This window comes from Mus caroli, chromosome 13 (genome assembly GCF_900094665.2).
Source record: "Mus caroli chromosome 13, CAROLI_EIJ_v1.1, whole genome shotgun sequence".
Lineage (NCBI taxonomy): Eukaryota > Metazoa > Chordata > Mammalia > Rodentia > Muridae > Mus > Mus caroli.
In genome coordinates this window covers 93,608,061-93,632,959 of record NC_034582.1, presented here as the reverse complement: position 1 = coordinate 93,632,959, position 24,899 = coordinate 93,608,061, and the positions used below count along the sequence as shown (strand labels likewise).

The 24,899-nt window shown below is 44.1% G+C and overlaps 1 protein-coding gene across 2 annotated transcripts in view; it reads left to right on the top strand.

Annotated features, from left to right (window-relative positions):
• Mccc2 (methylcrotonoyl-CoA carboxylase 2) overlaps positions 1-24,899 on the top strand; it is a 69,733-nt gene that overhangs the window by 3,947 nt on the left and 40,887 nt on the right. For both annotated transcript variants that reach the window (XM_029468370.1, XM_021180108.2), the window contains exons 2-6: positions 9,120-9,186; positions 15,922-16,006; positions 18,219-18,320; positions 19,140-19,267; positions 20,852-20,964. In XM_029468370.1, the coding sequence (XP_029324230.1) occupies positions 9,120-9,186; positions 15,922-16,006; positions 18,219-18,320; positions 19,140-19,267; positions 20,852-20,964 (495 nt within the window). The remainder of the gene's footprint in view (positions 1-9,119; positions 9,187-15,921; positions 16,007-18,218; positions 18,321-19,139; positions 19,268-20,851; positions 20,965-24,899) is intronic.

Below are 24,899 nucleotides of genomic sequence, written 5' to 3'. Positions count from 1 at the left end.
CTGGAACTACTGGCATCCCCCATCATACCTTGTATAACAATGTATTTTGAATTGCTACAAATTCATCTCATCTGCATAAAGCAACTCTAATGCTTTCCTTCTTCCTATTAAAATTTGTTTTATTTTTAATCATTGTGTGTGTGTGTGTGTGTGTGTGTGTGTGTGCGTGTGTTGCTGGATGCCCTGGAACTGGAGTTACAGACTGTTGTGATCCAGCATCTGGTATTGGGAATTGAACCTGGACCCTCTGGAAGAGCAACCTGTGCTCTTAACTGTTGAGCCAGCCCTCCAGCCTTGCCCTCATTTCTGAAGAACTATGTTCCTGAGTATAGAATTCTCTGACAGATTTATTAAACCTTCCTTCCAATTCTTCCCATGTGCCTACCTCCAGCTCCCTCTCAACTGTATGACTTCTTTTAAAATTGTTTTCTCTCTCTCTCTCTCTCTCTCTCTCATACACACACACACACACACACACACACACAGCCTGCCAAGTCCATTTAGTGTTGGTGTTGCTTGTATGTGTTGGGCTGACTACTTAGGATTGGAGAGATCCTCTCCGGGTTTGTCTCTAGAGAAGGCTGGTTCTCCCTGTCTTTGTGCCATTAATTGTCTATGGCTCTTCACGTAGGGGTAGACCCGTGTGGGATTTTGCCTGTCTGTGTTGGTATGTCCGCTGCTATTGGCATTGTGTAGCTCTTGTTTAGGGGACTATATTGTTGCGATTTCATGGGCGCAGCCTCGCACTTTTTTGTGCAGTGTCTTTGCGGCACATGTCCTGATCCTCTGGCCCTTACACTCTTCCCACCCATCCCACCAGCCTGTCTTTTTGTAACTTTTACCTCTGTAGTTGGTACATACTGTCTGTACGTTCCTAATTCTCTGAATGCCCGCAGCAGCTGAAGGAGGGTCAGGCCTGGAGAGAGCTGAGCTCCTCCAGGGGTCTTCCTGTTTGAGGGCAGCACACAAAGCCCACTGGCCACTGGTTTGACTGGACATGACCAAGAAGAAATAAGCCTTCAGGCCTTCCCTGTTCATAAATAGAATGTCTACCTCAGAAAAACCTAGTCGTTCCCTCTCTCCTCAAGGTTGACTATGTATTCAGCTGGTAACATGTTTCAGGTGATCCCAGATCTCAAGGCCAAGTAAACAAATATTTGCTTTGGCTCCTAGATCTAGGGGTTTGTGTCTTACTCCAGGAGCCAGGGTGAAGGGACATTGGCTACAGGGGGATTCTGTGTGTCCTGCTCATATGGAGGGTGGGAGGGCATGGGACAGTCTGGAACATTCAATCCCTTTAAAGCCTCTGCTCGGAAATGGCATGGTGACTTTGCACACATCCCCTGATGGTTTCAAAGACCATCTGCTGCTGTTAGTTACTGTGACAAGTAACACGGGGAAGAAAATGTTGAGTTTTTTGGCTCAGTTTCTGGGGGATGTCCTGGTGGCATTAGCTTGGCAGCTGGTCACGTGGGCTCTGCTGTCAGGAAGCAGAGGTAGTGTCGGCTGCTTGGTTCTTTGTCTTCCTTTTATTTAGTCCAGGGGCTGCTTGTAAAGTGGTGAAGGCCTCATTTCCAGCAGTCTTCTACCCTCCGTGAGCCTCCTCGAGAAACTCCCACACGTGCCCCTAGACCCAAAGGCCTCTATAACCTACCACAGAGATATCTGCACATCCGTGTCCATTGCTGTTCTAGTCACAGTGCAAGGAAATGGAATCAGCCTAGGTCTCCATCAGATGATGAGTGGAAAATACAAATATGGTTCACGTTCACCATGGAGCTTTATCCAGCTGTAAGCAGAAATGAAATTATGAGATTTGTAGGAAGTTGGATAGAACTGGAAAATACTGCATTCAGTAAGAAGACTCGGGCTCTGAAGACAGTTTATTTCTCTCATTTATTCAGCCCCTAGTTTCTGTTTTTACATGTGTGCATTAATGTGGGACTGTGTGTGTGTAGATACCAGAAACCCAAACTAGAAAGGGACCCATGGGGGTGGGAGAATAGGATTCTTTAAGGTGAGGCAGTAGATAGAGCACATATGATAAGAGAGGGGGAGGAAAGGAGGGAGAGGTGGGAGAGAAGGTCAGTCCAAATGACATATGAAAAAGCCAGAAGGAGAGATTTTCCTCAGTGGCATAGCCTGGCAAAGTGCCCATGCTCAGTCAGTAAATCCTTAGCCTGTGCGACTATAAAAACTCTGATGGGGCCCAGTGGGCTACAAAACAACAAACAAGCAATAAGCCCCCGGACTATTGAAGGTCAGAGGGCTAATAGGGAAGAGGAAGGGCATCCATTAGTGGGAGCAGGGGAGAGACCAGCAAGTGGATAAGATGGGAGGGAACAAGTTCAAAATACATTGTGTATGTGTGTGAAATACATTGGTACATATATATAATACATTGTGTATGTCTGTGATATACATTGTGTACATATATGTAATACATTGTGTATGTGTATAAAAATGCAACAAAACCCCTTAGTATGTGTACTTAATATTTGGGGGCCAGCAAGCTAGCTCAGTGAGTAAAGGCACTTGCTGTCTTGCTGTACAAGCCTGAGACTTGCATTTGAGCCCCAGAACTCACATAAAGATGGAAGGGAGAACTAAGTCTGGCTCCCTATGTCTGCCATGCCCTACCCTGAGTAATAAGAAATTAAATATATATATATATATATATATATATATATATATATATATATATTTGCTAACACAAAATAAATAAATAGAAATCTTAGGCTGTGTATGGTAGTGAGCACTTCTAACCCCACCACTTAGGAAAGTGGGGGCAAGAGGATCCGGATCTCTGACTTGCATCGACTACCTGATGGGTTCAGGACAGTCTGGAATCTCTAAGATCCTGCCTCCAAACAGCAAAAGGCTGGAGAGATGCTCAGTGAGCAAGAGCACTTGCTGGCCTTGCCGAGGACCCAGATCTAGTTTCCAGTACCAACGTGGTGGTTCACAGCCAGCCAGAACTCCAGTTCTAGGAGGTCTGACACCTGCTGACCTCTGAGGGCACCAGGCATTCATATGATGTGTGTGCATACATGCATCTTACACAAAATAAACAAACAGATAAACCTAAAAGAAATTAATGTAGCAACAAGACAATAACGAATGTCTGATCTCTTGGGACCTCGGCTTGTAAGCAGCAACTCTGCTACAAACACTCCCACAAAGGGAGACAATAGAAGCCCAACAAGGGTAAGAGATGGTGTCCAGAGATTGTGTAATTCTCCTGTGCCACAGCCTCCGTCTGCTCTCTGCCCCGTTTTCCTCACACAGCAGCTGTGTGTTCTTCCTGGATTCATGTCTTCTACCACCACCACAGGATGCTTTGAAGATCCTGGCAAAGAAAGATTTTTCATTTTTTAAATGTAGGTTGTTTTTTTTTTTTTTTTTTTTCCCAGGCAAGCTTTCACAATGTAGCCCAGGCTGGCCTTGCTTACCTCAGCGTCCCGTACTGGCCACGCGCCACTCTGTTTGACCCTTTTCCCTATTTCTCAGTGAGAGGCTGGCTTAACTAGGGTAAAGACCGCAAGCCTTGGTTCTCAACCTTCCTCACGCTGGGACCTTTTAATACAAGTTCCTCATGTTCTGGTGAACGTCAACCATAAAATTATTTTCATTGCTATTTCATAACTGTAGTTTTGCTACTGTTGTGAATTGTAACATAAATGTCTATGTTTCCCAATGGTCTTAGGTGACCCCTTTGGAAAGGTCAATCGATCCCCAAAGGGATGGTGACCCCCAGGTTGAGAGCCACTGGTCTGGAGGCTAGCTAGCTCTGGTTTGGATGGACTCTGCTCTAGATTGGGCACCAAGTTGCTGCAGAGATCGTACCTTGAGTCTGGGGTACTGTGGCAGAGGGCACTTGGTTTCCCTGTATCTGTGTGAGCTGTTCTCATCTGTTCTGCACTTTTTTGTCTGTGGAGAGAGAGAGAGAGAGAGAGAGAACGAGAACAGGAATTAGTCACAATACAGGTGTATGTTGTGTGTGTAGAGTGGGGTGGTCAGCTCAATATCTATTTGATGGGGCAGAGCCCCACTAATCCCAAAGGTACATGAGAATCTATCTCACTGGCTTCCAGATGTCTATAGGAAGAAGAGCAAGTGGAAGGACCGGTAAGGATACTTTAGTGGAGAGATCAACAAAGCAGGGCATTTGCGATGATGGTAGCAAGAGATTAAAGAAACACATTGACTGGGGCCACTGTGTGAAATTCTACTGAAACTGACAAAACTGTAGAACCAAGTCTGACAGCTGGGAAAGCCACAGTAATGGGATGTTTGGTGAATTCACAGAGGAGTGTGTGGTATGCAGTGACGGTTCTTCTCTTTGGGCCTGTGGAATGCCGAGGTGTAATGCTTGGCTGTAATTCCAGCAGTCTGGAAGCAGAGGCAGGGGGATCATGAGGCTAGCCTGGGCTGAGGAGCAAGATAATGTTTCCAAACTTTCTTTAAAAAGGAAGGGAATAGTTGCTGGGTGTGGTAGTGCACACCTTTAATCCCAGCACTCAGAAGACAGAGGCAGGTGGATTTCTGAGTTCGAGGCCAGCCTGGTCTACAAAGTGAGTTCCAGGACAGCCAGGGCTATACAGAGAAACCCTGACTCGAAAAACAAACAAACAAACAAAAACCCAAAAAACAACAACAAAAAAAAACAGTTAAAAAAAAAAAAGGAAGGGGATATATTGTTTTGTAAATTCTTTGTAATGATGTCTGGTGACTTCATTTTGGAGTGTAGTTACCAATGTTAAAGATGAGCTGTTTGGTCTTCCAGAAGCCAGCACAGAGATTGCTACTTGTGGTAGTTTTTCTTCAGGTTAAATAAACTACAGAATTTGAAACCAAAAATACAAATTAAACAAGAAGGAAGCAGCTTTGGCAGTGTTTGGGCTGCTCTAGTCTTTTCTGTTGTATCTAAGGACCTCCATCAAAGGTAGCAGCAATTGGACAAGGTATAGGGGCGCCGAAACCGCCCTTGAGACCCTGACTGTGCGATCTGCGCAGATCTTCTTTTGCTCCTCTGGTACCGTTGACTACGTGGGACTAGACAGGAGTGAGTGAGTCCCATCATTTCCCACGGCCCCATGATGCTCCTTCTGCAGTTTTACCACCCGTAGTCTTCTGCTGCCCAAAACCATTGAGTCAAAGATTCCAAGAAGAAGCAACTCCCAAGTCTAAACAATTGTATGTCCAAACGTAGTCAAGTTGACAACCAAGAACTGCCTTCACAGCCCCTCCACCCATACGCATACAGGGAGCCCCAATTAGACTGGGTGGGTTATATAGAAATAAAAAGAGGACAGTAAGTTGGGAGACAGACATGTGCAGGTTCTTGGAGAAGTAGATGGAGGTGGGATGAATATGATCAAAGTACGTTGTATAATATATGATAATATAATTTATGATATCCTCATATATATGATATTCTCAGAGAATAAATGAAATGCTGAATTTAAAAAGTTTTAAAATTTATTTATTTTCCACTTTATTGCTCTGATTGTCTTACTGTTCCTAATTTAAAAAATTAAACTTCCTCATGGGTTCGTTTTCTGGGGCACATTACCCTACAAATTGCCGGTAGTCTTAGGTATCTGTGGGATGGCTCTGGACATAGCCTCTGAGGGCGAGGGGGCGCCGCTGTGGATGCTTACTAGAGAAATAATGTTACATATGGTGGTGGCTGGAAAAAAGCTTTTTTTTCCTTTGTCTTTATTAACTTTAATATATATTTATTTTTATTTACTAGTGTTCTGTATGTTTGGTGTGTGTGTGTGTATGTGCACGTGTGCACACATGCGCCATGGCAAGTGTATGGCAGAGGACAATCTTGTGGAGTCGACTCTTTCTTCTCTTCTCTATATAGTACTGGAGATTGAATTTGGGTTGTCAGCAAGTACTTTACCCTCTGAGCCATCTCGCCGCCCCAGCTCTTCAGTTGCAAACAGAGGATTCTTCTCTGGTGTGCATGCACCTTACCAAGATACTCAATGTGTGGTCTTTATCAGCCGTGATGCTCCTTATGTTGAACGTGGGGACGTATTCAACCTTAAACTTGGAAACACCCAAGGCCCATCTTTTCCAGCAGTGGATGTTTTCAGAGTGTCTTTTAACACTGACGGAAGTTAAGAAGGCACACGGGTTGACCGTTTGAATGAAGCTTCCAGCCTTTCTAGAGCTTCTTTAAACTCTGAGTGGGTGGCTGCAGAGAGTGCTCTTGATGTTGCCAGAGAGGGAAGGAAAGTGGGATGTCAGCCACTGGGTTAATGAAGAAGGCTTGCCACCTACCTCAGGGACAGCCTTTTACCACTTATAGGAAGCTTTCTTCTCATCAGTTAACTTTTGAAATTGATACAGAAATCACTATTCATAGTGTACCATGTTTCAATCCGCTGTTCTGTCAGAGTAGCTTATCTCTAGCATTTATATTGTTTCAGTTTACTTGTTTGGGACAAAGTGTTACTATGTAGCCCTGGCTGTCTTCGGCTCTAGAATGCTGGGATTATAGGCATGCACCATCATATATCCAGCCTAATATTTACAATTTCTTTGTGGTGAAAGATATTAAATTCCGTATCCTAGCACTTTTTGAAATATGCACTACAGTGTTTTTAATCTGTCATCACTCCACTGTGCAACAGAACTCGGAACTATTTCTCTCATCTAATTATAAATGGCTGTTGACATAGCTTTCTCCGTTCCTCTCTCCTCTTGAGAAAGAAACCTTAGAATTAAGGGTTTGTTTTTGTTTTTGTTTTTTTAATATTTAAGCATTAATTAGGTGGTTTTAACCCTTTAGTGAGCATAAAATAATAAGAATGGTCTGCAGAGTCCAGAAAGGTGCTTCAGTGTATAAAGGTATTTACCATCAAAGTGATGACCTGACAATGGAAAGAGAGCGAGGGGAAGAGAAAGAGGGAATAAATAAATGAAACAAATGAAAATAACTAAAGCATACAACTTAGGTACACAACTAAAGCAAAGTGTGTGTGTACCTCTCTGCAGTGAAATCAGCTCTTTCCACCTATCGGCATGTTGAGGAGTGAACAGGAGTACTGTCGAACTGTTGGCTTACTCGGGGACTGAGGTCGGGCTGCTGCATCTGTGCCTGAACTGCACAGATGGAGGGGGCAGCCTGAGCTTATGATGAGATCTTTGAGGAGAGAAGTGAGTTTCAGTGACAGATAAGGAGATTGCCTTTGGCTTTGGCTGCACCTCCTGCACCAAAGGCTTGTCCTGCCTCTGTGCCAGGGCTCTCTCAGATGACAAAGCAGTCCAGGACAGTTCTGGTCAGTTGCAGACACAGCCCTTGTTTTGTTCCTCGGAGCTTCTGAAAGACAGGTGTGTGTGACATCACACATTTCAGGTCACACTGCTCTCCTGCCACCTCCTGGCCACTGGCGGAACAGACACACTCTGGATCTCGATTCAGGCAGCAGCTCTACCTTGCCTCCAGGGTTTAATAATGGCAGAGCTTCTGGTAGGAGTCTGGTGGGGTGGCAGTGTTCCAGACAGCTTCTTGAGCTAAGTTCCCAGCAGGCTCTTAGGCTGCATAGGGACACAAAGAAGATATCTAAGCTGTGCAAGCATATCGTTTTGCTCTTATTGTTACTTTTTTTTTTTTTTTTTTTTTTTTTTTGTTTCTTTTTTTTTTTTTTGGTTTTTCGAGACAGGGTTTCTCTGTGTAGCCCTGGCTGTCCTGGAACTCACTCTGTAGACCAGGCTGGCCTCGAACTCAGAGATCCGCCTGCCTCTGCCTCCCGAGTGCTGGGATTAAAGGCGTGCGCCACCACGCCCAGCTGAGGATGACCTTAAACTGTATATTCTCCTGTTTCACCTGCCTCTGCCCAGTTTCTCCTTCCTCTCACCCACTCATCCCTCCCTCCCCAGGAATAAGTTGATGAGCTTAAGCATCCTTATCAACAATGGAATGTCCTGCATTGGTTAGAATCTCAGGATAGTGACTGATGATGGTTTGTGACAACATAGATGGTTAAGAAGACAGCCAGGCAACTTCTGACCCTTTAAAAAGTGTGTTGTCAAAACAGAGGCTGTAAATAAATTTAAAAAAAAAAAAAGAAAAAAGAATAGAAGAAGAAAAAAGAAAACAAACAAAAAACAAAACAGAGGCTGTGGTGGTGCACACCCATAATTCTTGCACTTGGTTGGTAGGTAGATAGATGCTGGAGGGTCCAAAATTCAAGGTAATTCTCAGTTACATAATGAGTTTAGGCCAGCCTGGGCTAAGTAAGATGCTTCCCTCCCCACCCAAACAACAACTACAACAACAAAACACCCTCCCTGGTGGCAAATGCCTTTAATCACTGCACTTGGTAGACAGGCAGGTTGATCTCTGAGTTCCAGGCTAGCCTGGTCTACATAGCAAGTTCCAGGCTAGCCAGGGATACACTAAGAAGCATTGTTTCAAACAAAACAAAACAAAAAAAGTGTGTGTGTGTGTGTGTGTGTGTGTGTGTGAGTGATGGTGGGAGCAAGCATATATCAGTTAAATGTAGTAGGTGTCTAAACGAGAAAGGAGTGGCCAGAATAAGCACTATCGTGAAAGAAACAAGGTTAAGACTTAGAAACAGGGCTCAGCCTTGAAGCAATGGGTCAGGGGGGCTGGTGGTCCTAAAACAAGAGCTGAACACATGGGCAGGAGTTAATCCTTCTACAGGATGGAGTGTGCCAATTGGGAGTGGGCACGTAGGTGGGGGTGGTAATGGCCTTGAGTGGAGGTCACACAGAGATGGCATAGGTTACTATTTTTCTTTCCCTTTTTGCAGCTTGAGGTTGCACCCAGGGCTTCCCCTGTGGTAGGCTTCATCTCTGGCCACACTCTCAGCCTTTGATTTTTTTAAAAAATATTTACACACTATTTTTATGTGTATGTGTTTGTGCCTGAATACATTTATGTGCCCTGTGCTCCTAGGAGCCCACTGAGACCAGAAGTGGGAGTCCGGAGTTACAGGTTGTTGTGAGCTGCCCCGTGGGTGCTGAGAACTGAACACATAGGCGCTCTTTCCTGTCCCCTCGATGTGTTTACTGACTCTTACTTTGGTTAAAGGATAATGACGTATAGCATCCACCTCCCTCTGCTTCTGTTTCAGGAGAACTATGAGCAGATGAAAGCTTTAGTGAGTCAACTTCATGAGCGAGCCCAGTATGTGAGACTAGGTAAGTGCTGCCTGCCTGCCTGCCTGCCTGCCTGCCTGCCTGCCTGCCTGTCTGTCTGTCTGTCAGTCAGCTTGATATGATGAACCCCAGGCTGGCCTTGAACCCATCATGATCCTCTTGCCTCACTCTCCCAAACACTGTGAATACACTGTGAAACTCGCAGCTACAAAGCAAGATTCTTAGTGTATTGCAGTTACCTACTTTAGAAGGAGCAATGTGAATGTTATAGCCCTCGTTAAAAACACTCTCCCCAATAGCCTCACAGGCAGACACTGTTTCACCCATAACCTGTGCTCTGAGAATATTGTTGCGATCTTAGATATTACTATGTCTGGAAGACAGCTTTTATCTCTTGAAGTAATTAGAGAAGTAAAAATAGAAAGAAATGTCATCTGTATTTGTTTCTTTACGGAGTTTATTCAGGAAAGATAACAGAGAAGCCCCCTAACGTTGCCTACTGTATTAGGGAAGGAAGAACCGAATGTTGACCCAGGAAAAGGTTTTGAGAGATGTTGCCAATGTTCTGTTACTAAGCACTTTGGTTAAATTGTTTATTTTTGAGATTAAGCATCTTCTGGTTTTTTTGAAACAGAGTTTCTCTGTGTAGCTGGGGCTGTCCTGGAACTCACCTGGCTGGCCTCAAACTCGTAGATCCTCTTGTCTCTGCCTTCTGTCGTCACTGCCTGGTGTGACTGGGTGCCTAGACTGGACTTCTCTCTGCAAAGTCAGTGATGACCTTGGGCCCCTGAGCCCCTTGCTCTCACCTCCCAGGTGCTGAGATTATAGCTGTGCACATACGCCTGGCTTACATGTTACTGGGAATGGGGTCAGCACTCTGCTAACAGCTACATCCTTCAGATCATTTCATTCTTCTAATAAACTTTCACTTTGTAGTTTTATACTTAAGTTTAGGAATGAGTGTGAATTATAAGTAACAAACACACATTTGCATTTTCTTTTAAATTAATAGTTATACAGAGTTAATAAAAGGGAACTGAAAGTAGAAGCAAATACAATAGAGGTCTTTACGCGATACTGCTTTGCCATCTGACTATGGCAGGATAGTCTAAATGAGTGAAGTCTTTTTCAGAAAGACAGCTGTAATTTACACTCTTGAAGTGCTATGGAAATGAGCAAACCACAACCCTCTGGGGCCAAGGACAGCTACAAATGTAACCCATGACAAAATCATAAACTTACTTTAAAAATGAGGGTGTTTTTTTGATAACACAATTTCCATATTCTTGAATAACTTTGTAGATGATAGTATCATGTTACAACGTCCAAAGGTTGGCCAGCCCTTTTAAAAGGCTGGGTTTGTGGCTCAGTGATGGTATGTTGCTTTAGCATAGCCACCTCTCAACCACCCCCCCAAAAACTAAACGAAGATGCAGATGAATACACAGTCTCTAGAAGAAGAACCCATATACTTGCCAAATTAAAAACCTCTGTTGTTAGAAGAGATAACCCTGTGGTTACACCCATCCTCACTTTGGGTTTCCTAGGTCCTTAGGACAGATGGCTTTGAATCAAGAGGGATCCAAAGTCCTGTGTTATGGATTTGCAGAGGGTGATGGGTTCTTGTAAGCTGCAGGGGAAGGCTGATCTCCAGCAGGAGAGGACCAAGCAGGCCTGCCATGGAGGAGAGGTGGGACTGGGAGCAAGGGTGACTTTGGCCTTCACAGTTTTGCCATGAAAATTATAGTGGACATTATATCAGCACGTATTAACTTGTGTTAATTATTAGACCATATTTAAATATTCTTTTTAAAGATTTATTTACTATTTATACAGCATTCTGCCTGCATGTATGCCTGCGGGCCAGAAGAGGGCACTAGATCTTATTATGCAGGGCTACAAGCCACCGTGTGGTTGCTGGGAATTGAACTCAGCACCTCAGGAAGAGCAGCCAGTGCTCTTCTGAGCCATCCCCCCAGCCCAGTAATGTATTTGCTTTTAGAGCATTACTTGGCATTTCGCCAAGGCAGGGGCTCTTGTGTCTGTATGAGGGTGTCATATCCCCTGGAACTGGAATCGCAGAAAGTTCTGAGTTTCCACGTGGGTGCTGGGAATTGATTGGACCTAGATCCTTTGGAAGAGCAGCCAGTGCTCTTAACCACTGAGCCATCTCTCCAGCCTGACTTCTGGCTTTGAAATGAATGCAATTTTTGGTGTAGTTTTCAGACAGGAGGAGGGGCAGATGTTTGGGGATGTTTCTTAGGTACTCCCTGACGTTTTTTCCGCTAGCAAGAACAGGACAAAGGGGAAGTTGGGTTTTAGGTGACTCCTGGCCTCTCTCCCATTTTCTCACCTCTGTCCACACCCTGGATTCTGGCTTTACTGTGTTTGAGCCTCCTGGTTTTTAATCTGTTGAACACGGAGGGTGGCAGTGACTCAATCATTCCGTAGGCAGAGAAGGGATGACCCCCGTGGTGCTTCCGTAATACCCAGAACCACGTATTCTGATTAAGCCACTCTCATGGAAGGGCTGTAAGTGTTTTGATAGATTTAGAAGTGCTTTGTTTTTATCCTGTTTTAACTTTATATTTTTAATCCTGAGGAATATCTTTATAGAGGTAAACATCTACAAATGGTTTGGGTGGTTGAGGCAGGGGGGCTCTTGTATGGTTTTTTTTGTTGTTGTTGTTTTTAAAAAAGACATTTTGCCGGTGGCCTAGCAAACACAGAAGTGGATGCTCACAGTCAGCTATTGGATGGATCACAGGGCCCCCAATGGAGGAGCTAGAGAAAGTACCCAAGGAGCTAAAGGGATCTGCAACCCTATAGGTGCAACAACATTATGAACTAACCAGTACCCCGGAGCTCTTGACTCTAGCTGCATATGTACCAAAAGATGGCCTAGTCGGCCATCACTGGAAAGAGAGGCCCATTGGACATGCAAACTTTATATGCCCCAGTACAGGGGAACGCCAGGGCCAAAAAAGTGGGAGTGGTTAGGTAGGGGAGTGTGGGGGAGGGTATGGGGGACTTTTGGGATAGCATTGGAAATGTAATTGGGGAAAATACCTAATAAAAAATAAAATAAAATAAATAAAACAGACATTTTAAATTGGATGGCAGATTCTACTCATGTTGTCTTGCAGTGAGTGTCCCATGAGAAGCAACAACACTGAGACACTAGTCAGTGCGTGCAGAAGCAGGCAGCAGGTCCTGTCTGACTCCTGGTAGACAGCCGTTGAAAGAAGCTGGAATCCTGCTGTAAAATGTTTCCTGATTTCAGGGCTGCTAACATGTGACCATAATGCGAATCTTCATCAATGTGACTTGATGAATTGCACATAAGAGCACAATAAAAGTGGCCATAAGGGAAATGAGCTTTTTCAGCACAAAGTCTGTGAGAATGGGTTTTCATTTGTTTGTTAATTTATATTAGAATGGAATCTTACTCTATGGCCCAGGCTGTTTCTGGATCAATCCTCCTGCTTCAGCTTCTGAAGTACTGGGATTTCAGGTTTGTGAGCCACCTCCTCTAGCTAACATACAAGTGTAAGAACCGCCTTTGGAAGACTAAGATGCTCTATTGTGCTGTCATGTGGTCAGTTTACTATAGAGGAGCCAGGCCTGGAGGGAGATGTCTGGGACACTAACACAGGAAGTAGAAGCAGGAGGATGCAGAATCCATGGGTAGCCATGGCTCTGTAGCAAATTGGAGGCCTGCCAAGCTACGTGAGACCCTGTCTCAAAAACTACAATGAACACACACACACACATACATATACACACACACACACACACACACATGTGCGCACTTCATTCTGTGCTCATAGAGTCTGCATCAGGGATAACTCACCTTTTGGCTCTTTATGAGACCAGATTATTACCAGCTGCTATAAGAGACTAAGTCAGATGAGAGAGAGACAGAGAGACAGAGAGACAGAGAGAGACAGAGACAGAGACAGACCGAGAGAGACAGAGAGAGAGACAGAGTGCGCTGAGAAGGAGTGATGCTCTCTTAGCATCCTTCCCATCGCCCCTCTTTGTCATCCAGCTCCTGCTGTTGGCCCCTTTGTGAGCATCCATGTCACCCGACTCTCCAAAGGCCTTTGCCCAAGCCTTGTTTGGCTTTACTTTATTTAGAAATCACATTGGGAGTTCTCTTGTTTGTTTTTAAATATTAAAGTAAATTAGAGTATGATAAGCTGCACTGAAGTATGTGGCTAGAAGCATTTTGACCCATGGACCAACACCAGAATCCAGATAGCATCCCCTAGAATTTCTACTCCCTGGTGGAACTCCTTCATCTCTCTCCCGCTGCCCCTAAACACACCTCGTTAGGGACTTGGCCAGTAGTTGGGAGAAGAGAAAAGGCATTTTAATCATACTATCTTGCAACTAGCTAATTTTGAAAGAAGAATTTGTGATATAATGATTTTGGTAACACTAAAGTAGAATTACTCTTTAGAATTTTTAGTAAACCTCTTCAAAAGAAGAAAAAAAAATTCCTCTTGCCCCCGATTTGAAAAATGAGACCAAAGTATGTTTCAAACATACATTTCAAAGTATGTTTGACATAGGCATGAACATAAATTCTTATCTAAATCAATTTTAAAAAAATGGCAGTTTTAAAATTGTCGACTACTTTATTAGACAAAGGCAGCTGTGCTAAGATAAATTTAGGAGCCGGGCATGGTAGCACACATCTTTAATCCCAGCCCTCGGTAAGGAGAGGCAGGTAGATCTCTGTGAGTTCAAAGCCAGCCTGGTCTACATAGTTAGTTCCAAGACTGTTACACAGAGAAACCCTGCCTCAAAAAAAAACAAAATTAATTAATTAATTAATTAATTAACTGGGGCGATAGTAAAGAAGCATTTTCTGGCAGTTTGACCCTTCTCCCACTCCGTAGCTGTGGCTCGCTTAGAGCGAGTGGGAGAGGAGAAACACATGACATTCAAGTCACAGATGTCTTAGCCTGCAGGCTGTGTGGTAAGGCTTGGGCTTCTTTGGTGTCAAGAAGCCTCATTGACTTCTGCACTGCTCTTCGGTTAGTGTAATTTTGTCAAAATTTGGGAAGTGTTGGAAACCACAGAAGAGAGGGGCGAGTAGACCTTGCCACCAACAGAAGAACTGGTAAGGCTGAGTGAGCCCTAACCCGGGAAACACAGAATTGCGTCCAGTAGTCGTTGGGCCAGCTCCCCGACAAACTACCGGCTCTGGACATATAGCCATGACACCCCACAGAGAGGACCATGACAGTCAGTCACATAATGTCTTAGTCAGGGTTTCTATTCCTACACAAACATCATGACCAAGAAGCAAGTCGGGGAGGAAAGGGTTAATTCGCCTTACACTTCCATACTGCTGTTCATCACCAAAGGAAGTCAGGACTGGAACTCAAGCAGGTCAGAAAGCAGGAGCTGATGCAGAGGCCATGGAGGGATGTTCTTTACTGGGTTGCTTCCCCTGGCTTGCTCAGCCTGCTCTCTTATAGAAACAAGACTACCAGCGCAGAGATGGTCCCACCCACAAGGGGCCTTTNCCCCTTGATCACTAATTGAGAAAATGCCTTACAGTTGTATCTCATGGAGGCATTTCCTCAACTGAAGCTCCTTTCTCTGTGATAACTTCAGCTGTGTCAAGTTGACACAAAACTAGCCAGTACACATAGCATAATAAACTGGAGTTCTTTATGCTACTGAGGGATCTAGATGCCTCCTCTCTACGCTCTCCCCCCAAAAAGTGTTTATCCAACGAGCTTCCCTTCCTGGGTATTCCTTCCCACAAAGCTGCAAAAGGTATTTAATTCCTTGGTTCACCCTGAGTAAGGTGTATGCATTTACATTAGACATCAAATAAAGCCGATTGGACAAGCAAGGATCGCCGTGGGGGGAGGCCTTCTTCCTAAAGAGCCCCACCTAAATTTCCCAAAGAAGGGCCTTCTTCCAGCCTCTCTCTCTGCACTCACTCAGAACCATGCTGGGTTCTATCCAGACTCTGCCTTCCCCTTCCTGCATGGATGCCCTGAGGGGAAGTGTGGACCTAGGACTCCCTTTTTTTAACTCAGAGAACTGGGGTCCCAGATTCCGCTGTTTCCCACCTGACCGACCCCCATTACTGACTGTGTCCTGCCTACCCTGAGCAGCATGGGGGTGCTCTTGGCACCCCTGTGGGAGGCATCTGGTCCAAATGAAAAATAGGAATGTTCCCAGGTACCGTGTGGTGTATGTGTTTGTGGTAGTATTTGGTACATGCAGGGCCAGTGAGGCAGTGTGTGACTTCTAATTAAAATAGCATGCCATTTCTTTAGATAGTGAATTCAGAACATGTATAATATATCCTCTAGGATCAGGGATAGATTGATGTGTGTATGTGCACATTCCAATGAAAAAAAAATAAATTTATTTACTGCAGAAAACTGGCATCGGTATATCTAGGGATTAAGAAATAATTAGGTTTTCCTTACAGGGTACACTGGACCTTTTTATTTTCCATTCATTCATTTGTTCATTTATTTATTTGCTTGCTTTTTGAGATAGGACTTTGCTGTGTAGCCCTGGCTGTCCTGGAACTTGCTCTGTAGAGCAGGCTGGCTCCAAACTGAGAGATCTGCTTGCTTCTGCCACCCAGGGCTGGGATTAAAGGCTTGCACCTGGCCCACTGACCGCTTTGTAAAGTGCCATGTTTGGCGTGGAGCATTGTGTGTGTTTCTAGCATTTGGTGAGATGGAGGCCTGCCTCCTGCCCGTGTGCTCTAATCTAACTATGCTTTTATTGTAGGAGGGAGTGAGAAGGCCCGGGCGCGGCACACATCCAGAGGAAAACTGCTCCCCAGAGACAGAATCGACAATCTCATAGACCCAGGGTGAGTCTAGTGCTTTCTACCTCAGTGTGTCTTCTGTACCACTGGACAGTCCCATCAACAAATGCTTCTAAATTTGGGTTCCTATAGTGTCTTAGTTAGGGTTTTACTGCTGCGAACAGACCCTATGACCAAGGCAACTCTTACAAGGACAACATTTAATTGTGGCTGGCTTACAGGTTCAGAGGTTCAGTCCATTATTCAAGGTGGGAACATGGCAGCATCCAGCATGCATGATGCAGGAGGAGCTGAGAGTTCTACAGCTTCATCTGAAGGCTGCTAGCAGAATACTAGCTTCCAGGCAGCAAGGATGAGGGTCTTAAAGCCCACACCCACAGTGACACACCTACTCCAACAAGGCTACACGCCCTGGGCCAAGTATATTCAAATCATGACATATAGGGTTCAAAGACCACCATCCATTTATTGTGTGTCAGACATTTATAGGCAATGAAATGGCAGTTTGGGGGAATGAGATGGACAGACATCTCTGCTCTACTGAGTTCTATTAGGTCAGCGGGCGGTAGAAAGTAAGCAGTAAACACTGGAATTGTAAAATAGATGAGAATTGAGCAAGTATTGTGGGAAAGAGAAACAACCAATCAGAAGTTCTGCAGTGGGAGAGCTCTGGATGTGTTTGAGCAGTGCCAGGAAGCTAGAGAGTAGTTGAGGCAACAGTGGTGGGGAGAATAGTAGGGGGTGGGGTCTGATTCTGGGGGTGTCCATAGGCTATTGGCTCTGGCTTTTCCGAAAACAAACAAACAAAGGAACTGCAGTCTGAATTAAACAGGACTTGTTGAGTTCCCAGGATGACATTTATGGTGGTAGGCCCCTAGACTAATATGCCTGGTCGCTCTCTTAGTTTGTGTTCCGATAGTTTGATATTTTTGTAAGTGACAGAGTTGCCCATAGCTTCTACTCTCTGGATCCTGTCATGAAGTGTGACACGTGACTGTTTTTATTTAAAGATTCTGCTCTTCTGACTGCTGTGCTGGGAGTGGACTGTGCAGTAGGGTCAAAGGGTGGCGGGGTGAGGGTGGTACCGAGAGCAGAGACCTGGTAGATCTCCTGGCAAACAGGGAAAAGGTGGGTGTATGTACAGGGTTATGTTTGAAGATAGGGTCTCACATAGCTGATATCAGAATCCCTGAATAGCTGAGGATGATCTTGAATCCCCGACCCCATTTTGGAAGTGTTAGGGATTAAACCTAGGACTTCATGCAAGCTAAGCAATAACTCTCACTGACATACACTCCAGCCCAACCTTGAACTTCTGATCCTCCCTCCTCTGTCTCCCTGGGGATGGGATTACAGGTGTGTACCACCATATCCGGTTTCCATGGTGCTGGGCATTGAACCCAGGGCTTTGTGCATGGCAGGTGAGAACTCTACCAACTGGGCTATATCTGTATCCCACCAAATAGTTTTTTCTTATGGCATCCATGTTTGGATGGGAGTGTGCATGTGTCAGCCCCGGGGCAGGTGTGTCATGGCACATGTGGCCGTCAGAGGATGGCTTTCAGGAGTCACTTGTCCTCTGCTATCTTCCATGACCCAGGGATCAAACGCAGGTTGTCAGGGCTGTGTGCAAATGCTTCTACCTACCTGCTGAGCCCTCTGATAGCCTCCAGCACACACTCGGTTATACAGATAAATATCAGGCGCCTGCATTAGAGAAACAAAACGAGAAAGCAACCATACCAAATCTAGCATTCTAGAACTCCTTTTTCTCCATGGTATCTTAAACACGTGTGTAAATGAAAGGTGGGCAGTACAGTGCCAGGTGTGAGCCTGGGGCCTCAGAACAGGTTACTTCTGGATATCCCAGTTCTGCCTTTTATGACCTGTGGGGCCTTAGGCTAGCGGCTGGGTTTTGGTTCCCTCTTTAGCGAATGAGTTAGTGCTTATGAACCTCTTAGAAGAGAGCCAGGTACATGGTAGATGTTACCTGTTGTTCCCTTTCTATGGTAACATACATATATGCATAGCATTTCAACAATAAGTCTCCAGTATTTTATGGTAGCCTGTTACATGGCTACATCATATAAATTCCTATGAAGCTCTTATCTAGTCTTATTTTAGAAATCTTTTTGTAGATTTTTACATGTAACATGCATTTTTGAAATAGTGCCCTGTTTTAAAAAAAGTTCCACTGATGTGTGTAACATTTTAAATACAGATATTTAACTTAGAAAACATCCTTTCGTCCTCTTAGGTCTCCCTTTCTGGAATTCTCCCAGTTCGCAGGTTACCAGTTATACGGTGACGAGGAAGTCCCCGCCGGTGGCATCATCACAGGCATTGGGCGAGTGTCGGGGTGAGTGTCCCACCTCTGCTCAGGTGTGAGGGACAGGAAGAGTCGCTAGAATGGGGTGCCTGCCTCACTCTGCATGTGGCGTGGAAGCTTTGTGCCCTTTGAGACGTGAGTGTCCCACATGTGTGTTCTGTGGCTTGTCTGTGGAGCTGTAGAGACCACAAACTGAAGGAAGAAAAGTAAAATTCAGCCAGAGTTTCTGATCCAACTCAGAATTTTCCCACTTCCCCCAGATGTGAGATTTTAAAATATATTACATCCTGACTGCATGCCCCTCCCTCTTATCATCCTAGTTCCTCCCCCTCTCCATCCTTTCTTCCTCTCAGGAATATCAACTAAATGTGGCATATCAAGTTGCAATAAGACCAGGCACCTCCCCTCATATTAAGGCTGGCTGAGGCAGATGTCCTAGAGAGCTAGGATCAAACCAAACATGCCTGGAAAAAAGAAAAAAGTAAAGAAATGATTCCTAATGATATTCTGCTATCCTCATAGACAGGAGCCTTGCATAATCGCCATCAGAGAGGCTCCATCCAGCAATTGAAGGAAACTGATGCAGAGCCACACAGCCAGACATTAGGCAGAGATCAATGAGTACTGCAGAAGAAGGGGAGGAAGGATTGTAGGAGCCAGAGGGGTCAAGAACACCATCAGAAAACCCACAGAATCAGCAAGCCTTGACGTAGGAGTCCACAATATAGTCTCATTAGATTCTGGCATGCTAGAGGTTTTAATGGCTGTAGCCCATGTCTTATAAAAAGCTTAATCCCCTTCCATTTTGCAGAAGTCTCAGTCTCTTTCAATGGACTTTCTGCCTTTCAGGGTCGAATGCATGATTGTGGCTAACGATGCCACCGTCAAAGGAGGCAGCTACTACCCAGTGACTGTGAAGAAGCACGTGCGGGCACAAGAGATTGCGCTGCAGAACAGACTCCCATGCATCTATCTGGGCAAGTCACAAGTGCGCTGTGAACTGTTTTAGCTGGTAAAATGGAAGGCTGAGTGGAAGACTGTGCCATTGTTACTGGGTGTTTGAAAATACTGCTGGTTCCTCCTGCAGTTAGAAAGCAAGATAGTGTTTACTAAGAGCTGCTATGAAGGGTTGCGAAGAACTGTCCACTGTACCACAGTGGTACATTAACAGTTTGGCATGTACTAGCTTTCCCTCTGGATATTTTATCTTTCTGTTTACTTTAATTAATTCAAGCTATTAAAAATAGCTAATATCTATGGATCTCTTGAGAGTCAAACATTATGTTAAATACTTGAGTGTTACATAGTTTGAATAGATTGTAATTTAAGGTACAGTGAATTTCCAGAGACAGTCAGTCTTCATTTGAAAGTTAAGTACATTTGCATTAAAGGCTGTTTTGAACAGAATCTAAAAGCAAAGTACTTTAGAACTGGCACCTTCTAGATACTGGCTTAGTTTGCCAAAACTCTTGCAACATACTACTCATTTACAAATGTGTAAATATTTGAATAGTCATAATGTAGATTCTTTTTCTTTTTTCTGGGAAAGTAAATTTACCTGGTTGACATATAAGGTGAATTTCTTTGAGCACATAGAAAATAGGAAATGAAACTGCTTGCAGGCACCGGGTGGGCACACTGAAGAGCATTAACATTGTTTCTGTCTTCAAGGAGGTCATATTTAATGGAAGACAAATGCAAAATATTAAATAATAAAAGAAAATGATTGTAGGCAATAATAATAATAGGTATAGGGCTAGTTAACTTCTATTTCTCTCGCTCTCGCTCTCTCTCTCTCTCTCCACCCCCCCCTTTTTGACACATGGTCTAGGTAGCCTTGGCTAGCTTGGAACTGACCGAGATCCACAGGCCTCTGCCTCCTGAGTGCTAGGATTAAAGACACCACCACACCTGGCTCTAAGTTTTCTTTTTAACATTTGTTCTGTACACTCATAGAGTAGATGCTGGACTCAAAGCTTTTTACATATGTGATTTCACGTCCTCCTGAAAGCTCTATGAAATGGCTGCTGTTGTTTACCTCATGGCTGAAAAAGTTTGAGGTGCACAGGATGTCCTATAAGCACACCTTTGATCTCACAACCACACAGCCGTGCTGTTGAACCTCACTGCGATCTGTAGTAAAACTGTTCTCACTACTTAGGAAGCCGGTGCAGAAGGATCATATAGCTAAACCACGCAACAAACAAACAAACAAACAAACAACAACAACAACAGAAACACTGAAAGAAAGGAACATACAAATTATCCACGAGTCCTTTAACAGTTTTTGTATCGATCCAGGAAGATGTGTTTTCAGTTCTACTGGCAAATTCATGCATTTGTAGGTCTTTTGCTGTTCTTTAAGGGACAAAGTTTCTTGAGTTGTTCATATGAAGCTGTGAAAAAAGGCTGGAAAGGAAACTGTCTGAGAGGAAACTTTTTGGTTGTGTTGGGGAACCCGAGATTCTAGCATACATTGAAGATAGGGGGCAGGCTTTGGTGAGGAGCACTGTGGCTGTTTGTCATCTTCTGTGCTCACTTCTCTCATTTTCCTTATTCAGTTGACTCAGGAGGGGCTAACTTACCTCGGCAAGCAGACACCTTTCCAGACCGGGATCACTTTGGCCGCATATTCTATAATCAGGCAATTATGTCTTCTAAAAACATCACACAGGTAATTTCTCATTGGTGAAATATAGTAATATAGTTTTGTTTGTTTGTTTAAAACTTCAACTGTCATTGCTACCACACAATCAAGATGTAGTAAAAAAACAAATGAACAGAATTTCCTTAGGTGAGATGGCTCAGAGAAGTAGAGTCTTTTTTGTTTGTTTGTTTGTTTGTTTTGTGTTTTTGTTTTTCAAGACAGGGTTTCTCTTTGTAGCCCTAGCTGTCCTGGAACTCACTCTGTAGACTAGGCTGGCCTCAAACTCAGAAATCCACCTGCCTCTACCTCCCAAGTGCTGGGATTAAAGGTGTGCACTACCACTCCACTGCCTGGCTGGGAAGTAGAGTCTTAACACCAAGCCCAACAACATGAGCTCACGCTCTGGGAGGCATGGAAGGAAGGAGAGACTCTCTTGAGAGTTTGCCTGACCTTCACATGTGGGCATGGAACCATAGCCCTGGCTGTACACAAAATAATAAAGAAATGTAATAAAAAATTTCAAAAAACCAGAAGTTATTATATAATGTAGGAAAGTTTTGTAAGGTTGTCTTCAGTTCAAATTTATCCTAACTTCAGGCACGTTCCTGAATTATAATGAATGTTAATTACCCAAGGAAAAGAGGTTTGAAAAGGAAGTCATTGTTTTAGGACTGATCTATTAGTACAGAGAAACATTAGTGTACTGACAAAGAGATACACAGAGATAAGTCCATATGAGCATTGATTATTAGAGCAAAAGATACTTAACTCATGGGCATCAATGGAAGATTCATAACGGTGTTTAGCTGTTAAAGCGAAAGCACTAAAATGCATGCATCAGCATGAATAAATGTCAAAGCTGTCTTGAGAAAAAGCAGTTGTAGGTAAATTTGAGCCAGTACCCATGCATGTGATAATTGGGTGCATAAAACCTCACTGTGTTGTGCTTGTGTGTAAGCGTGCATTGGAGAATGTCACACACAGTTGTGAACAGTGTGGGTGCTCAGGAGGGAAGGAGAAAATGGAGGTCATTCAAGAGGAATGAGGGGACTTAGGTTGTATCTAAAATTTTATTTAATTGAAATTCTCAGAGTGTATGAACATAAACTATTTATGAAGGGTCTTGCTATGTGTAATCCCATGAAGGACTGTGAGAAGAAACGAGATGGTTCTGGATCCCCTAGGTGGGGCTCACAGCTGATGGTAAGTGTCCTATTGAGACAGAGTAAACACAGGCATCCCGAGAAGGCAGCCAACGGACTCCACACGCTCTCCTCTGACTTTGATATGCACACACAGTCTGTTTTGGGTTACAGCCTTCTCAAGGGTGGCCAGAGACCAGTGTTTCATTTCTGACCCTTACTCTCCTCACTTTAAACCTTCCTGCCCCGGAGGTCGGTCTGTCTGTCTGTCTGTCTGTCTCTCTCTCTGTAGCTTCTTTATGTCACCCTTTGTTCTTTTCCAAAACCTTCGGCTTCACACCGAGTTCCCTTATTCTCCCTACGATTTTAAAATTATGCCCCCCAACCCCACCAAGAACTTGAATACAATTTCAGGTCATTGTGTAGGCCCTTGGCCCTCCACATCTCTGCCTCTAAACCTTTGGGGTGCTGCTGTCTCTGTAGGTTTTCTGCTAATGTCTTGGTGTAATACAGAAATGTGTATGCGGTTTCTGCCCCTGGTTCCTGGTTAGGAAAAGCTTGGGTTCCCATGTATGGTCTCCGTCTTGTTCCTAAGACAGAACTCCTAGGACTCTTGTAGATAAGGGTGCCAGGAACATCTTTTGTTTTAATGTTTGGTCTTTGATACCTGGTGCAAAGCTCCTAAATCCCTCAGGCCCTGCTCCCCGAATCTTTTGGAGATGATCCCTCCTGCCTGCATGATGAAGCCACCATACAGCCCCCTCCTGAAAACCCCTATAAGGCTTTCAAGATCTTCCCACTTGTTAGACACCTCTGAGTGCTGGGAGGATGGCAACCCTAGCTCCATAGAGACAGAGGCGCTCAGAACTCTTTCAGGCCCAGCCCGTGTGTCACCACCCAGCTGTTTTCTGTGGCCTTTATTAATTAACCAGCATGCAGAAGTACAGCATTTGCTTGAGTTCTGTGGGCCATTCTAGCACATTAAGTGCAAGGAGAGGGAAGAGTGGGAGCTCCGGTCTATCCTTAGGTAGCCAGGAGCTGATGCCTCTGCCCGACTGGCATTTAAAGTGAGAACAGTCTGGCAGAACCGAGTGCTATCTCCACATAGTGTGAACTGGGTAAGGGCGCCCCCCGCCCGCCCTCCAGCTGGTGTCCAGGGGAGAACTGATTACTTGGTGTGGTAAGAACTCCCTTCCTCATCTAATGGCAGAAGTGTTCAGTGATTACGGGAGAGAGCAGGAGAAACAGTTTTCTAGGCTCTCTTGGCTCAACCAGACCTGAGCACATCACCACCCCCTGCTCGTCTGCTTGGTGCTGTCTTCTGATTCTTTTGTGTGCATGTGTGGCACATGTATGTATCTATCTGGTTATGAGCTGCCACATGAGTGCCAGGACCTGAACACAAGTTCTCCTCAAGAGCAGCGTGAGCTCTTATCCTCGGAGCCATCGTTCAAGTTCCGGTCGCCCTTTCCTGTCCTAGGGTTGACGTTTTGATGTCAAGAAACAAGAAACCTTGAGTCTTCGCTTTTCCCCCTCACTTTTTTTTAGGTTAAAATAGTTATCTTTTTTTGTTCTTTGCATCTCTAGCTGCCATTCCTAACTCTTCCCTCTAGATTGGTTCTGGCTGATTTCTCATTTGTTATTATTGCATCTTTGTCATTAGAGCAATATCAGATGACTTTTATATCTTCACAAATTTTCCTGAGATGGTACATGCTAATATTTATTAAAAGACGATCTCTTGTAATTGTAAAAGCAAATGCCGACACACTGACTGGTTTCTTTCTCTCTCCCACCCTCTTCCCATCTCTTTCCATTCCACTTTTCCCAAGTCCTCATGTTATACCACTGAGCCAAGCCCCAGCCCCTTTCTTATATTTTATTAAAACTATGGCTTAGAGTATTTAAAACAAATCTTTAATAATTCATCATGTACATCAACCATCTGTGATGTTATGCTTTGGATAAGGCCTAGTCTTCAAAGAGACAGTGTTATGGTGGGAGGTCTTGAAGGGGAGGGCCTACTGCAAGGTGGATGGGACATGGAGCACTGCCCCCAAAATGGAGTAGTGCAGGAGCGGGTTGATTCCTCGAGAATGGATTTTATATTATTAAAGTATGAAAGTGGTCTCTATGGTCTCTCACGTCCAATCTTGTCATGTGACCTTTTTTCCTGTCACATGTTTCTGCCATGATGCCACCTGACATATTGTGATATGGTTAGAAAGTCCTCACCAGAGGTTGCCTGATCTTTAACCTTTCAAAACATTGAATCAAATAAACCATTTTTTTCTGTGTAAAATATCCAGTCTCGGGTATTGTATTATAACAACACAGAACAGACTAAGATATAACTCTGGCTCTGCCATTTATGCATTTGACAGCCATCAGTGGGTGCCTCTCTCCAGTTCTATTTTTCTACCCTAAGATTGTTTTTTATTTAACATTATTAACCTCATCCATTGTAGATCTGCTTATCTACTTATCTCTAAGAATATAGAGATATTCTTATCTATGCCATTTCCTGTACAGTCTCAGATATAAAAATAATGTTGACAGATAACTAGACCTTTCAGGTTTAACACTTGACTTTTACTTCGTAAGAAAAGAGACTTTTTTAGGTCAGGATATTTATCTTTTTTGCTCATTGAGTCTCCAGAAGCTATTTTTAACTCTTCTTTCTAGATAGGTCCTGGCTGATTTCTCATTCTTTATTGTTGGTTCCTTGTGACTAGAGGAATATCAGATGAATATTTCACATATTTCCCTGAGATGAGACATGTTAATATTGTTAAAAGATGATCTCCTCTAACTGTTAAA